Below are 14,483 nucleotides of genomic sequence, written 5' to 3'. Positions count from 1 at the left end.
ATATGGCAATAAATGCAGCAGAAAAGGCTCATAAAGGCTGATTTATCCTATCAACATATATGCTGAATATGCCCAGCGGGGTTACACATCGACTTTACCCATAACCAAAGATTTACAAGTGAAAATATAATACCGATTTCTGATTTTTCCCATATACCACTTTTCTAGTTTAGTTAGTTAAAATGCCAGATGATTTATGATAATAGAAACACAGAAAACAGTGTGATGGCTCTGAATCTAAACTGCCCAAACTGATATTTACTAGAAATGTCAATTATTGGTTTCAGATACGGTAAAAAAAAAAAAAAAATACAAAGAAAAAAGACAAACACAATTTTTATGCTTACCAACACAAGAAACTCAAATTTAAATAAAAAGATATCCCACTTAAAGGTGTTGTCCAGGCAAAATTGAATAAACCCCTTAAACTTTTAAATGGGGGCAATGAAGAAAAAAAAAAAAATCATACTCTCCTGTCCCCAGTGCTCCGGTGTCCTCTTGGCACGGTCCAGTCCTACTGCTGAATGGGTCTCTCTGAAGCTGCTTACGCTGGGTTCACACCTGCGTCTGGGGTCTCCGTACTATGGTTTCCGTCTTCTGCATGGCAGAAGACGGAAACCATAGATCGGGTCCGGCCGTGCGCGGCGGTGAGCGTTTTAGGCTCTCCGCCGCGAAACCGGATTTTTTTATCCGGACACAGAGTAGTGCATGTCCGACTCTGTGTCCGGATTATAAAACTCGGTTTCGCGCGGAGAGCGCAAAACGCTCACTGCCGCGCACGGCCGGCCAGCTTTCTCACCCATTCAAATGAATGGGTGAGAAAGTCTCCTGCAGGTTTCCGTCTCCTGCATCTGTTTTATGCAGGAAACGGAAACCTGCAATAAGGACCGACGACGCAGATGTGAACGAGCACTTATTGGCCTCAGCAGTCATGTGACTGCTGAGGCAAATCAGCGGCCTCCGCAGGCCTCGGGAAGAGACCCATGATGTCACAGGTAGTGACATCGCATGCCATTCACTGATTCACCTCAGTGGTCACGTGATTGCTGAGGCCTATCAGCAGCTTCAGTGGAACTCCAGAATAGACCCATACAGCAGTAGGACCGGAACATATCAGTGTACACAAGAGCATCTGGGACAGGTGAGGATTTTTTTTTTTACTTTTTTCAATGCCCCTGGCTGATTTAAAAGTTAAAAGGATTGTTCATTTTTGGACTAGCCCTGCAAGTTTTAATAAAATAGGGGAGATGCAGTTGTAAGAGCCAAAAGCTTCTCCAACAAAGCTCCCAAACTGCCTGGTCTACTCAATGATATTATTACAATGCACAAAGCTGTTAAAGATAATACTGACTGCAATAAAGAATGTTACAAGAAGTTTGTGCAATTTACAATAAGCAGAGTCTGTCACCGGGAACCTTGATACTAACCCAGCAATACTGCATTGTAGGTGACAATATGTGGAGCATCTTACATATGGATAGTCCAGTAGATGTTTTTCTAAATATTCAAATGGGGCTCAATTGGGATGGGGGGGGGGTGTAAGAGCTTCCAAGGATTCTGTGTTGAGGTCAGAAAACCTGAGGCTCCGGTACACCCTCACTGCAGTTACTCCTTTGCAGTTTTGTAAAAGTGACCTTTTTCATGCAAATGGTACATCTATTGAATTATATAAAGATATAAGATAGTGCTTAGTATACTGTATAGAAATCACTGTTCTTGGTTTTATCAGGTTTGTTGGTGACATACTCCCTTTAAATGTAAAAAAACAAAGATGATACCAATACCAATGTGAATAAAAAAACATAATATAGTCAAAGCTTATGTAAATGCGTTGCAATTACCTGTTACTGTTAATTCGGTTGTTCTTCGTACTAAAAAACTTCCATACTTCAGTTCGCAGGTGTAATTCCCTATGTCATCTTCTCTTACTTCCCTGATAACCAGAGTGTCCCTTTTCAGTATTATACTGGGCCTCCATGTCTTTGCTTTGCATTCCTGATAAAACATATAAATATGCATCAGACACATGATGATGATGATGTCATCACCGCTCATGAAAAATATCACATATATTCATATCGCATTCATATGATAATTATGTCATTTGCAATGGCCCATTACTTCTATAGATAATTTCAAATATACAAATAGCCAAAAGCAACTTTTTGAATTTTGTTTTTTAGGATAACTGATGCTTTGGACCATGTATGGATATTTGAAGACAAGGGACCAGCAAAGTAGGAGAATTTCATTGGTTAAAATTTGATCCATTTACATTTTACTGTGTAATGTACTTTTTATACTCCAAAAAGAAAAGAACTATTGTAAGTAAATAATTAATACATTCATTTATATGACAAGTAGAGCCAGGCTGCACAGAGAACCATTCTGGCAGACAAGGCGCAGCCAATAACCCTACCAAGATGTGTTTGGAGAGATTTTCAAGTTGATTAAGTGGCCAGACTCTTTTGTCAAAAAAAGCTTCCTGTGTAAAATGAACAGATATTTTTTAGTAAAAATCACATAGCCATTTAAGAATCATATTGAAAACCACCAGAACAGATCTCAAGATTGTTTTCTCTATGTAAATGAGTCGATGTAAGCATTAAAGAGGGTGGGGGGCTGCATGACCCCTTCAAACAGCAGAAGTGAACAAAAGTCAAGGGAGTCTCTTCCCCTGACTTTTGGCATATGATACCTCCCTCTCTAACTATCTATTGCAGATAAGGTATATTTATAGCTCCTTACCCTCTTTCGATACATCATGAGGAGTACTTATTGTCAATATAACAGCTGTGGTTTAGGGATATGTGAGAAAGCAAGCACATATACACATCAAGTATTGTTATTCCCTACTACAGAGATACAGCAACATTGTCTCCTTTAACAGCTGGTAAATAGACATGGGGAAGGAAGGTGTGTGAAATGACTTGGGGTGGATCAAGGTAATCTGGTGGTCTACCCGCAGACTGAATTTGGACACCCTGGTATTTACCACAATACCTATACTGGATCAAAAAGATTATATGTCCTCATGTCTTACTCTGATTATTGAATTTTCAGTACAGGGAGATACATTTAGTAGTAAAGGACAAGGATATAACTTGAGGGGGTGCAGAAGGTGAAGTCTCACTGGGGCTCAGGAGCCTTAGGGGGCCCATAAGCACTGGTGTCAGTATGGAGAATGCAGCTTCCATCTGACCCATAAACCAAGGAGACCCACAGATTACCCTAACCACATTAAGGATTAAGATTAAACTCCTTAGCACCATAACCATCAGTATCAATAATTTGGTGTAGGGATGAGGTAGGGGCCCCGGACAAAAGAATGCACTGGGGCCCTCAAGACTTTAGTTATGCCACTGGTCAAGGATTTCAACTTAGGACCTGGGTTACATCTATATCTCTGTGCAGTAAAATAGTCTATGCTGTAATTTTATATTAGGGATGTCCTTTTGGTTTTAATAGAACTGAATAAAAGTTATGTTTTAATTTATTTAAGTGCTAATGCACTAGGGACCTTGTTCTTCTGTGACTTCTTTTGACATTTTTTAGCTGCATAAAATATATTAGACGATAGACTTAGACTATACTCTGTACTGAACGATTGCACAAATGCTTGAAGTATTGTCATATTTTGGAAGCTTGTAGTTAGTGGCCAAGGTTCTGACTTGTCACATCCCTTTGCGATACTCTGCAGGGACGTTGCTATTCTTTCAGAAATCAATGAACCAATTAATTTTAATCAGGATTCAATTGAATGTAGAACATTATCCACACAATAAGACACTAAATAACTCAAATTGGGCTGCAATTGATGTGAATCATGTTGAATACGGCATTCAACTTCTAAATTGCCATACAGTAAAGTTTTAAAAAGTGTCCTGGATTTCTAACATTGATGATTTGCGTAAGGCTAGTTGCTACTGTTACCCATGATGGATGGTGAAAAGATGATGTCATAACTTTGTCTTCGGAATTTACGTTTTTTCCTAACACATTTGTAGAAAAATGACATACTGTAAATCACATGTCACTGTTTTCTAGACATTGATTTATTGTTGCTAAGCAAAATTTGTGAAAGTGAATATTAGGCTCTAAGTCCATGTATTGATCACCTTACAGAAATATACTTTACCTAGTTTATTAGCGGTAGTGGTAAATGGAGAATGTGACGGCACAGTACCTGTAGGGTTTGTACCCAAGAAGCCATATTACTGTATACCCCTAGTGTCAGGCTAAGCTGCCTTGGTTCTAGATCACACTATCCCATGAGTAGAGCACCACATCAACAATGGCCAATAGATAGTACTAGAGATGAGCAAACCAATTTGTAAAGAGTTGGGTTCATTATGTATTTCTCAAAAAATATCAGACCCCCAGAGTCTACAAAGCAAAGGATAAAGGAAGGGGAAGGGGGGAAGACAAAACCCCCCAAAAAACACATATACTCATCTTTCCTCATCTCTTCTGGGCATCCTGTCTTCACCTGGTGGCTCCTACGACCTCTTCCAGTTTTTTCTCTGATGTCACACTCATTGGGAACCACTAAGGCCTATGATTGAGCCTCATCGGTCATGTATGATACTATCATGATACTGGGTCAAGATATTATGACTAGAGATGAGCGAATAGTAAAATGTTCGATATTCGATGTTCGTTTCGAGTAGCTGCTCAATATTCAACTACTCAAATCGAATATCGAATCCTATTATAGTCTATGGTAGGAAAATGCTCCTTTCAGGGGTAGGCAACATTCAATCAAATTACACTTACCAAGTCCACGAGTGAGGGTCGGGCTGGATCCTCCGAGAAGTCTTCTCCGTGCAGCGTCCCCGCGGCATCTTCCAGCTCTAAATTCACTCTGCCAGGCATCGGGCCTGGGCAGAGCTGACTGGGCATGCCCGCACTACAAGAAAATGGCCGCTTACAGTCAAAGCGGCCATTTTCTTGTAGCGCGGGCATGCGCAGTCGGCTCTGCCCAGGCCCGATGCCTGGCAGAGTGAATTCAGAGCTGGAAGACGCTGCGGGGAAGCTGCACGGAGAAGAATTCTAAAGGTTGGAGAAGAACCAGCATTGATTGGCCGACTGTATAGCATTCAGCCAATCAATGCTGGTTCTGCTTCAAACTTTTCCATTCGAATAGCGAGTGGTACTCGATCGAGTACGAGTATTTCAAATACCGTAGTATTCGATCGAATACCTACTCGATCGAATACTACTCGCTCATCTCTAATTATGACATCAGAGTGCTCCAAGTGACCTTGATTACTATGCTTAATAGCAATAGATCTATGTTGATCTTTTATGTGTGTTTTTTTTCTCCCTCATATTATAGATTTTTTTTTTTACAAATTGCAACCAATTTGCAACTAGCAAGTTATTATAGTTAGCTTATTATTCCAGTATGAATGTATGGATTTATTTGTATAAAATGACCATTAAGTGCTTTTCTATTACTTATCAGATAATATGTTACATGTAAAGTAAATCAGAATGAACTGCTTGTATTATATCAAGTCTATATGGTTCTAATGGTGAAAAGAAGAAACACAATATAGGTCTACATGTAATATATTACAACAACCTTCTCTGTATGCCTACTTGAATACATTTCCTATTCATACTTGTAATCAGAAGATATTGCGTATCTCTAATATAAAGTCCAATTACTGGATTGGCAGGAATTGAATGAGAAGCTTCTCAGCACCTTGACTAGATATACTAGCTGCTAATGATTATAATGAAATGCTGATGAAAATTAGATGCCAAAGACATGCCACTTTACAACCACTTTTTAATCACGAGCTATGCATGCCAGAGTTTAAGGATTTTATATTGGTAATATGAACAGAACCTTGTTTGAAAAAAAGGTTCAGTTTGCAGGTAGACATTCATTTTTGTGTTCAAGTCATATATTAAGTGTGATGAAGGGGGTCTGATCTTATCCAAGAGGTTATTAAAGCTCCCATTTAAAACCTTTAAAATGTACCTCTAGTGACAGACAATGTTTCATAAATTGACAGTACATGTGAATATAAGAAACTTTGTATACTATCTTAATAAAGTAATATGCTTTCTTCACTTCACATAATGCAAAGTTACATATATATATATATATATATATATATATATATATATATATACTTTTTATATACTGTATAATTTATATATATCAAATAATTTCCTCTGTTGCACTCTGCTAGGTTTTTTACACTGCTAGGTTTATAGATAAGAGGCTACCAGTGCACAGAATGAAGTATAAAGTAATACATCAATTAACCAGGCGTCAGTCACCTCCCCTTTTCCACAGAGATCTGTATTAGAGGCTGAATATGGAGGTAAATCTTACACAAACAAGCAGTTAAACTGAAAATAAGGAGCAGGAGAACAGCTTAATAAGTGGTGAAGGAAACTGATCTCCTTAAGAAGATATGTTACAAAGTTTCTTATATTCAAATTTGTTTGACATCATTAGGACAGTTGCGACACATTTTAAGGGACATGGGGTGGGTCAAGTTTATGGCTCACTATGTCTGCCTTCCCGTTGCCTAGCAGCATTTATTGGGAATTACCTTCAAGCAATTTTAACAATTAGTCTATGTAATAAGCACAACCCCCTTTTAGATTAAAGCCACCCTGCCAATATCATTGCTTTAGACTGAAGCTGCCCTTTGTAAATTGATGATGGCCTGCTAATATCACCTCTATGGATTGAACTTGCCTTCACCTTTTGAAACTACAGGAAGATTGTTGACATTACAGAATGGCAAATATGAATGTGTTCACACTCAACTGATCTCCAGTTTCGTTAAGGATGCCGATTTGTCTGCAAAGCAATTCAACACAATATCCCAACATGCTAACAAAAACCTTGAAACACTGTAATTCATCCCTCTTAACTGAGTGGGACACAAATAGGATAGTTGACTTCACTTCATAATAAATTGTCACAAAATCATTGTGCTGAGAAAAGCTGCTTAACTTGTAACGCACATATATGAACATGTCCAGGCAGAAGGACATCTGTAATTGGAATTGGTCATGCTTGTGATTCATGAACAGGCTAGCTCTACAAAAAAAAAAAAAAAAAAAAAATCATGACATGCTTCCTTGCATACTATATTTTACAGGTGTCTCTCCTAAAATATCCCATTCCATCTATACTGTTTCTATAAAGGGAGTGTATCAGCATTAAATTTTGTTATAACCCTAATCTCAGTACCATGTATAGGTGATTTTACAGTTGCTACATATGTCTCTGTTATTCAGCTTTGGATCTAATTTTCATGTAAATTGCCATGTTATTCATATGCAAATGAATCTAGAACCCACGCTAAATCAGGTTCACCCCCAAAGCAATTCTCCCTCCTTTGCATATAAATAAAGCCATGCATTTCATGAAAATGGGTCTCCAAATTTGAACAACAGAGGTATATTTAGAAACTGTAGAATCACCACTACAAAGTACTGAGATTAGGCTTATAACCAATTTACTGCTGACAGACTCCCTTTAAATACCTAGCTTACTAATATAGTAATGTACCACAAGGATTTATGTGATGATGAACAGGCTCAGTGCACATAAGTTATTGGGGCTCCCCAATTCATACTCTCAACAGACAGATATTAGGTATCGATCATAAAGGGTCAGAAACTAATAATGATAGATACCTCCTCCTTTTTCTATTAACCCTTGACTTTGGCTTCAAAAACTTTCTAAAAAAAAGCCAAAATCTGACCCTCAGAACTATCTAGTTTTATGTTTCAGCATGTCTAATACAGACTTCATTAGTAGAGATGAGCGAGTACCACTCGCTGTACAGTCGCCAGTCAACGCTGGTTCTTCTCCTACCTTTAGAAGTCTTCTCCTTGCAGCGTCCCCGCGGCATCTTCCGGCTCTGAATTCACTCTGCCAGGCATCGGGCCTGGGCAGAGCCGACTGCGCATGTCTGCTTGTAGTGCGGGCATGCGCAGTCGGCTCTGCCCAGGCCCGATGCCTGGCAGAGTGAATTCAGAGCCGGAAGATGCCGCAGGGACACTGCACGGAGAAGACTTCTCGGAGGATCCAGCCCGATCCTCACTCGTGGACTTGGTAAGTATAATTTGATAGAACGTTGCCCACCCCTGAAACGAGCATTTCCCCCCCATAGACTATAATAGGGTTCGATATTCGATTCGAGTAGTCGAATATTGAGGTACTCGAAATGAATATCGAACCTCGAACATTTTACTGTTCGCTCATCTCTATTTGTTAGTTCTCATCAGATTGTTATCAGGAATCAAGCCTTTTTTGGGGCATGTGCATACAAGCCTGGATACCTGGTGTTATCTCAAACCATAAGATAAGGATATTGAATAAGAGACGGGACAATAAAAATCATTTTACTAAACTTCACAATTCTATCAGTTGTACTTTTTGAACAACTAGGTGTTACTAATATTTATTAGAAAATGTACTAAATTGTGGTTATAAAATTGTGATAAACTGGATATTATATTTTCCTATTAATCATCAACCTACATATTACAAATCATACGGCAAAGGTCTATCCATTGCATAATGTAATATTTGTGTCAAAATTCCCGTGTATGTACTTATATATGTGCAGCAGCTTATGTCACGTATTTTCTTTATATAAAAGTAAATCTTTTCCAGCTGTTACCGTTGTTCGGAGCAAACGTTATAGGCATGAATCCATTTAAGCTGTGAAATGGCTTGGGATTTTATCTCTCACAGGCAATATAAAAGTGTCAGAATTTAGTTGCTGTTTTTGTTGCACTTTTTACTTTATTACAACAAACAAGCGCTATATAAAATGCAACAATACTATGAACCAATTACTAGACCATTATGAGATTAGATGGAGAGAATGGGGTTCACCAACAGCAATGTGAATGGAAACAATCACAGAAAGAAAATGCTATTGTAACGGCAAAATAAAATAAACAGTATGGTCACCAACAAAGAGCTAACAAATACTGGTAGATTACATTAAAGATGGGTCATCAATCTCACATCGGTGGGCTCACACAACCAACAACCCAACCAATTAATTCAGCAGTAGATGCACAGAGAATGGAGCTGGATGCAAACAGCTCAGTTCTCTGGGTGGTGATTGAACCTAGTCACTACAGCTTAGCTCCTCTAATGGGAGAAAACCTGTAGTAGTCTGGTCTGAACACTACATAGAACTAGCAAAAAAGAACTATATGTATACTGAAGAGCAGGGACAACTAGAAACTGATGGGCACCTATGAATGCCTCAACCCCAGCATTTAAAAAGGTTGTTCAGGATTTGGGGCAACCTCTGAGGTAACTGGGGTGTGTATAAAAAAAAAAGGCATACTAATCTGAGACCAGTCAATGGACTCAGAGATTGGTGATGTCACTCACATACATCAAGTTCTATACCAGTGACAGCTGAGGCCACTGATTTGTCTTACTGGTCATGTACGCTTCAGTTTCAATGGGGATGGTAAGCAGACCATGGACAGGTAAATATGCCTTTTTTTTTACACCCACCCACATAGCCCCAGAATTTTGTTCACATCCTGGGAATCCCCTTCAACCTAACATCCCTTCTTTCAATACAGATGAACAAAAAAAACTATTTTTCACATGAGGCCAGGCCCTTGGTACGGTGGTTACTTGGGTACATATTGAGCAACTGTGCACCTGATAGTCCTTCATTTTGCAATCCGATTTGCACATGATCTTGGCCCATCTTGAGGCATTTTGCTTCTGTCTGACATTACCAGAGTCCTCCTGGGATACAGTTGTGTTTTTATTGGAGAAGTTGTTGGGTCGCAGGTCTTAGTTTGCTGTTGTGGGGGTGATATGCAATGTCAGAATGTTGTCTCACCACTCAATAGGGAAGGTGTGATGGTCTCTACAGGGTGACTATTGTTTCAGTTACTTTTTTTATGCATATGATTTTATTATTTTATTTACAGCAGATAGAGAGGCAGACTGTAGTCTCCCAGGACTATAGGGCTCAACTGCAAATAAAATTGTTGTGACCTCTATAATTATGCCATGATAATGCATTTTGTCCCCATCTTTAAATTCTGTGTATTTATGGGCTGAATAATATTTCTTGTGACATCAGGGTGATTAAAGGGGAAGTTCAGTCAGTATATTCTATTGATATGTCATAGAGATATGTGAGACATTATCACCTTGCTGATGGCTCTGATCTCAGACCGCCAGTGATTTCCTGGATACAGAAGCTCTATAGATAACTCAAACCTATGTGGTATATGTCATAGGTAATTGTTATTGGAAATGGGCAACAAATCCTAAGCACTAGAGATGAGCGAGTAGTACTCGATCGAGTAGGTATTCGATCCAATACTACGGTATTCGAAATACTCGTACTCGATCGAGTACCACTCGCTGTTCGAATGTAAAGTTCGATGCAGAACCAGCATTGATTGGCCGAATGCTATACAGTCGGCCAATCAACACTGGTTCTTCTCCTACCTTTAGAAGTCTTCTCCGTGCAGCTTCCCCACGGCATCTTCCGGTTCTTCATTCACTCTGCCTGGCATAGGGCCTGGGCAGAGCCGACTGTGCATGTCTGCTTGTAGTGTGGGCATGCGCAGTCGTCTCTGCCCAGGCCCGATGCCTGGCAGAGTGAATGAAGAGCTGGAAGATGCCGCGGGGACGCTGCAAGGAGAAGACTTCTCGGAGGATCCAGCCTGGCCCTCACTCGTGGACTTGGTAAGTATAATTTGATCGAATGTTGCCTACCCCTGAAACGAGCATTTCCCCCCCATAGACTATAATAGGGTTCAATATTCGATTCAAGTAGTCGAATATTGAGGGGCTACTCGAAACGAATATCGAACCTCGAACATTTTACTGTTCGCTCATCTCTACTAAGCACCTCTCCATGAATGTGTCCGGACCTTTATAGCCATGGCTACATGCATGTTTATTTTATTTTATTTAATAGACCTTTTAGTTCACACTGCTGAGTATCCAACTTGAATTTTTAGGTTTACACTTAAAAGTAGCACAAATATATCTTGTACTGTACCTTGTACCACTTGATTTCTGGCTCCCTGTATGGCATAATGAAATCTTCTATCTCTGGGCATAGGATTTCTTTGCTTTTGCTAAGTTCAGCTTTTTCAAAGTATTTCATTTTGGAGTTATAGCAAAATCCAGTGTCATTGTCCCCTACTGCCAAGGATATAGAAACTTTCATGCAGTATGTGGAATTCCTGCAAAAACATAAATATAAAATATAAATTAGAAAGACCCAAGGAAGACTTCAAGGAAACGCATTACTGTAGCATGCAAGTTTCTTAACATGTTAGCACTTTTATGTGTATAAGTGTCAGCGGAGCGACGTCTGGGGTAGCCGAGGGATCATGAGATGAATGCAGTCATTTCATACCTTGAGAAATAATTCATTTCAAATCTGAAATTACGTGGAATTCTGTCAAATCTATTTCTTTTCTGTCCTGAGCTAATTCCTAAGCAACGAGGCTGAGCAAGTGATTACAGCTGTACAAGAATGTTGTCCTATTTTTATAACTAACAGATGCAAAGAATTCCGCGGAAACAATAGCTGCCGTTTCTGCAAACCAGATTAATTAGTATTAGCCGAGATTTTAAAAGGCCATAGTATTTATTTCTTTGAGTGGATTAGCGAGTGACTTTCATTCCGTAAGATGCCTATTGTAGAAATGATATATATTACTCTCTCTCTCCCTGGGTGACCTTTCAGTTTTTCTATTTCATCAGCGACTTGTTTTATTCTAGTATATTTTAAAAGTTTTGCCGGATTATTGTTGATCCTTTATCTTTACTTTGAACCCTTGGATTTTTGTATTTCCACATTCGTCTTCTCGGAAATTTTCATGCTTCAATATACAACAACACCATTTGCGACAATACCATTTATGAAGTGCTACAAGCTGTATTGTGGATAATAAAGGGTATAATAAAAGGGATGCACAAGCTGTCATAGCACATGATCAAAAGAATAGAAATCTATAGAAAGACGTAAAATGCAAAATACAAAGAAACAGCTGGGCAACAAAGTATATCAACTCCTCACCTCACGGAAGGCTTTAGACCACGATTGACCCGTACCAATATTTTATGTTCAAGAAAACGCCATGTCCGTCACAAACGTAATTATTTCTACTTTCTTTATTATACTGTTTCTTTTTTCTATTGTATTGGTGTGGTATGTGGTAAGTTTGTAGCAGATATCCATATACCAAACATATCACATTTCCCAGCACTAAAGTTGTTTATGATCAGTGACCATAACTCTTTAATGGCTCTTTTATGTGTGCAGGCTGCTTTACTATTGCACCTCATAAGTGTTATAGATACTGAAGGTAGATAGATAGATAGATAGATAGATAGATAGGAGATAGATAGATAGATAGATAGATAGATAGATAGATAGATAGATAGATAGATAGAGAGATAGATAGATAGATAGATAGATATTGTGAGTAGGTGGCAGGAAGACTGTTGGAGTCCCGATATATCAGCCCCAGGTTTATGACCTATGTGTGGTCCAGGGTGGGTCTTGAGGAGGACTCAGGACAGGTGTGGGTCCTGGGCTCATTACTGGTCTATAAAAGACTGCAGAGCCTGCACTTCAGGGAAGATCCTGGGATAAAGAGGAGGAGCCTGGGTCTGTCCTGACACTGTGAGTCTGGTAAGACTATGCTGCGCTTTTTGCTGATTTGTGTGCTTGGTAGTAAGCCACATGCACAGTGAGTGCTCAGACGAGCAGGGTTTTGTTTCACACTGTTTTTGCCTGAAGTTAAGGCTATATTTTATTTTGCTCATTTTTGTGCCTGAAGTGAAGGTTTATTTGTTTTGCTGTTTTTTTTAAATAAATAAATAAACCTGTTTGCAAACAGTTTTTGTGTCTTTGTCTCTGATTGCTTGGGTCCACACCATGCTGCTTCTGAGCTACCTTCCTCACAATAGAAAGATAGATAGATAGATAGATAGATAGATAGACAGATAGATAAACATATACATTTGTTTCAAAGGAAATATCAGAAAGTAGAAACAAGGCTTAGCCCAGTGCTATAAATAGGAAAAACTTACAATAATTTTACAACTATTTATGAGGTTTGTCTAAGCTGAAGTGCTATTAATATACTCTGGAATCTCTTTAGACCCCAGATTATAATATCTAAAGGCCCATGGGAGGTGCTGAAACATAATAAACACTGAGCCGGATCCATTACAAATTTTCCCAAAAAGTTCTGGTTCATCCGAAACTTTTGAGATTTGTGCTGCTTGAATCACTGTTATAATCTGTTTTTTTTTTTTTTTCAGATCCCAGAGTAAATTAAATTGTGTCCCATAGGAAGTGTGGAAACATGATTAACCTTAATGTTTACCTAATCTTACCTCTCCATGAACAAACCCCAATAGTTTCAGATTCAGTTGAGCCTGAAGTTTTTGCAAAATTTGTAACAAATTTGGCTCATTACTGTATTATCTGATTCACTCAGTACAATTGGTGAATCTAGTATTTAGCAATACTTTTTCCAGTTTTAAATACCGTAATATATATTGAAAATGAGCAATAATCCAATATTTTACCCAGATGTAGATAAAAAAAAAAAGCTTTACATACTGAAAGTTTGTATGGTCCGAGTGTGTTAATGTACCACACTGAGTTTTATTACTTTACATCTATAGCTTGCCATATCTGTGTAAAACTTGCTAATGTATTTTGCATAGTTGAGTTCCTAGGAAAATAGCACCAGAGAAAAACATTATCATTAAGCTCAGTTCTTTGTCTACTTTGCTTTTCATGTTCTAGGACATAAACTGTACTCTGCCATGATTATTTTTGCCATGAGGCCTCCATGCGGCTTGATACAGAATATGGAAGTTTAGACCCTCTGTGTGAGAGCTGCATAAAAGACTGAAATTTCCTCAAACTGTTCTCTAAATTCACCTGACCCCTTATAGGTTGAAAGTGGAACCTGCTGAGAGTAATAAGGCATTTTACTGTACTCCATCTTTTTTGCAGAGATCTGTGAACTGACTGCAGATTAACTATCTTCCAGTACTGCGTGTTCTGATGTGCACGTTTAACTATATATTTAATGGATACCTGTGTAAAATACTTTACAAATATAATATATTATAACCTTTAATCCATCTTAATATACATAAATGATTTCCCTGATTTCTGTACAGAAAGCTAATGGTAACTAGAGGACTGATATGGAGTTTGTGCATCGTAGCAAATGACTTTTGTGCTTATGTATTTAAAGGGAATATATTGTCAAAAATTTTTTTCAGATTTTAGATTTTTTGGGTTCTAGTTTCTGTACATGATTATGGGGGCTGCCATCTTGTCTGAGCTTCTAATGAACTGACAGACAGCAAGTTCCCCTCAAGTATATGACTGGCACAAACAAGGGACTGATGTTCCCTGTCTGTGTCAAAGAAAAATGGACGTTCCAGGACCAAAGAG

The 14,483-nt window shown here is 38.6% G+C and overlaps 1 protein-coding gene across 2 annotated transcripts in view; it reads right to left on the bottom strand.

The window, feature by feature from the left end:
* IL1RAPL1 (interleukin 1 receptor accessory protein like 1) overlaps window positions 1–14,483 on the bottom strand; it is a 1,300,731-nt gene that overhangs the window by 588,107 nt on the left and 698,141 nt on the right. For both annotated transcript variants that reach the window (XM_075263837.1, XM_075263838.1), the window contains exons 4-5: window positions 11,046–11,232; window positions 1,842–1,995 (exon numbers count right to left, since the gene is read on the bottom strand). In XM_075263837.1, coding sequence (XP_075119938.1) covers window positions 1,842–1,995; window positions 11,046–11,232 — 341 coding nt within the window. The remainder of the gene's footprint in view (window positions 1–1,841; window positions 1,996–11,045; window positions 11,233–14,483) is intronic.

The sequence above is a fragment of the Leptodactylus fuscus genome, chromosome 2 (assembly GCF_031893055.1).
Source record: "Leptodactylus fuscus isolate aLepFus1 chromosome 2, aLepFus1.hap2, whole genome shotgun sequence".
NCBI classification, from domain to species: domain Eukaryota; kingdom Metazoa; phylum Chordata; class Amphibia; order Anura; family Leptodactylidae; genus Leptodactylus; species Leptodactylus fuscus.
The sequence above is the reverse complement of the archived record's forward strand: the minus strand, read 5'-3'. Positions and strand labels throughout refer to the sequence as shown.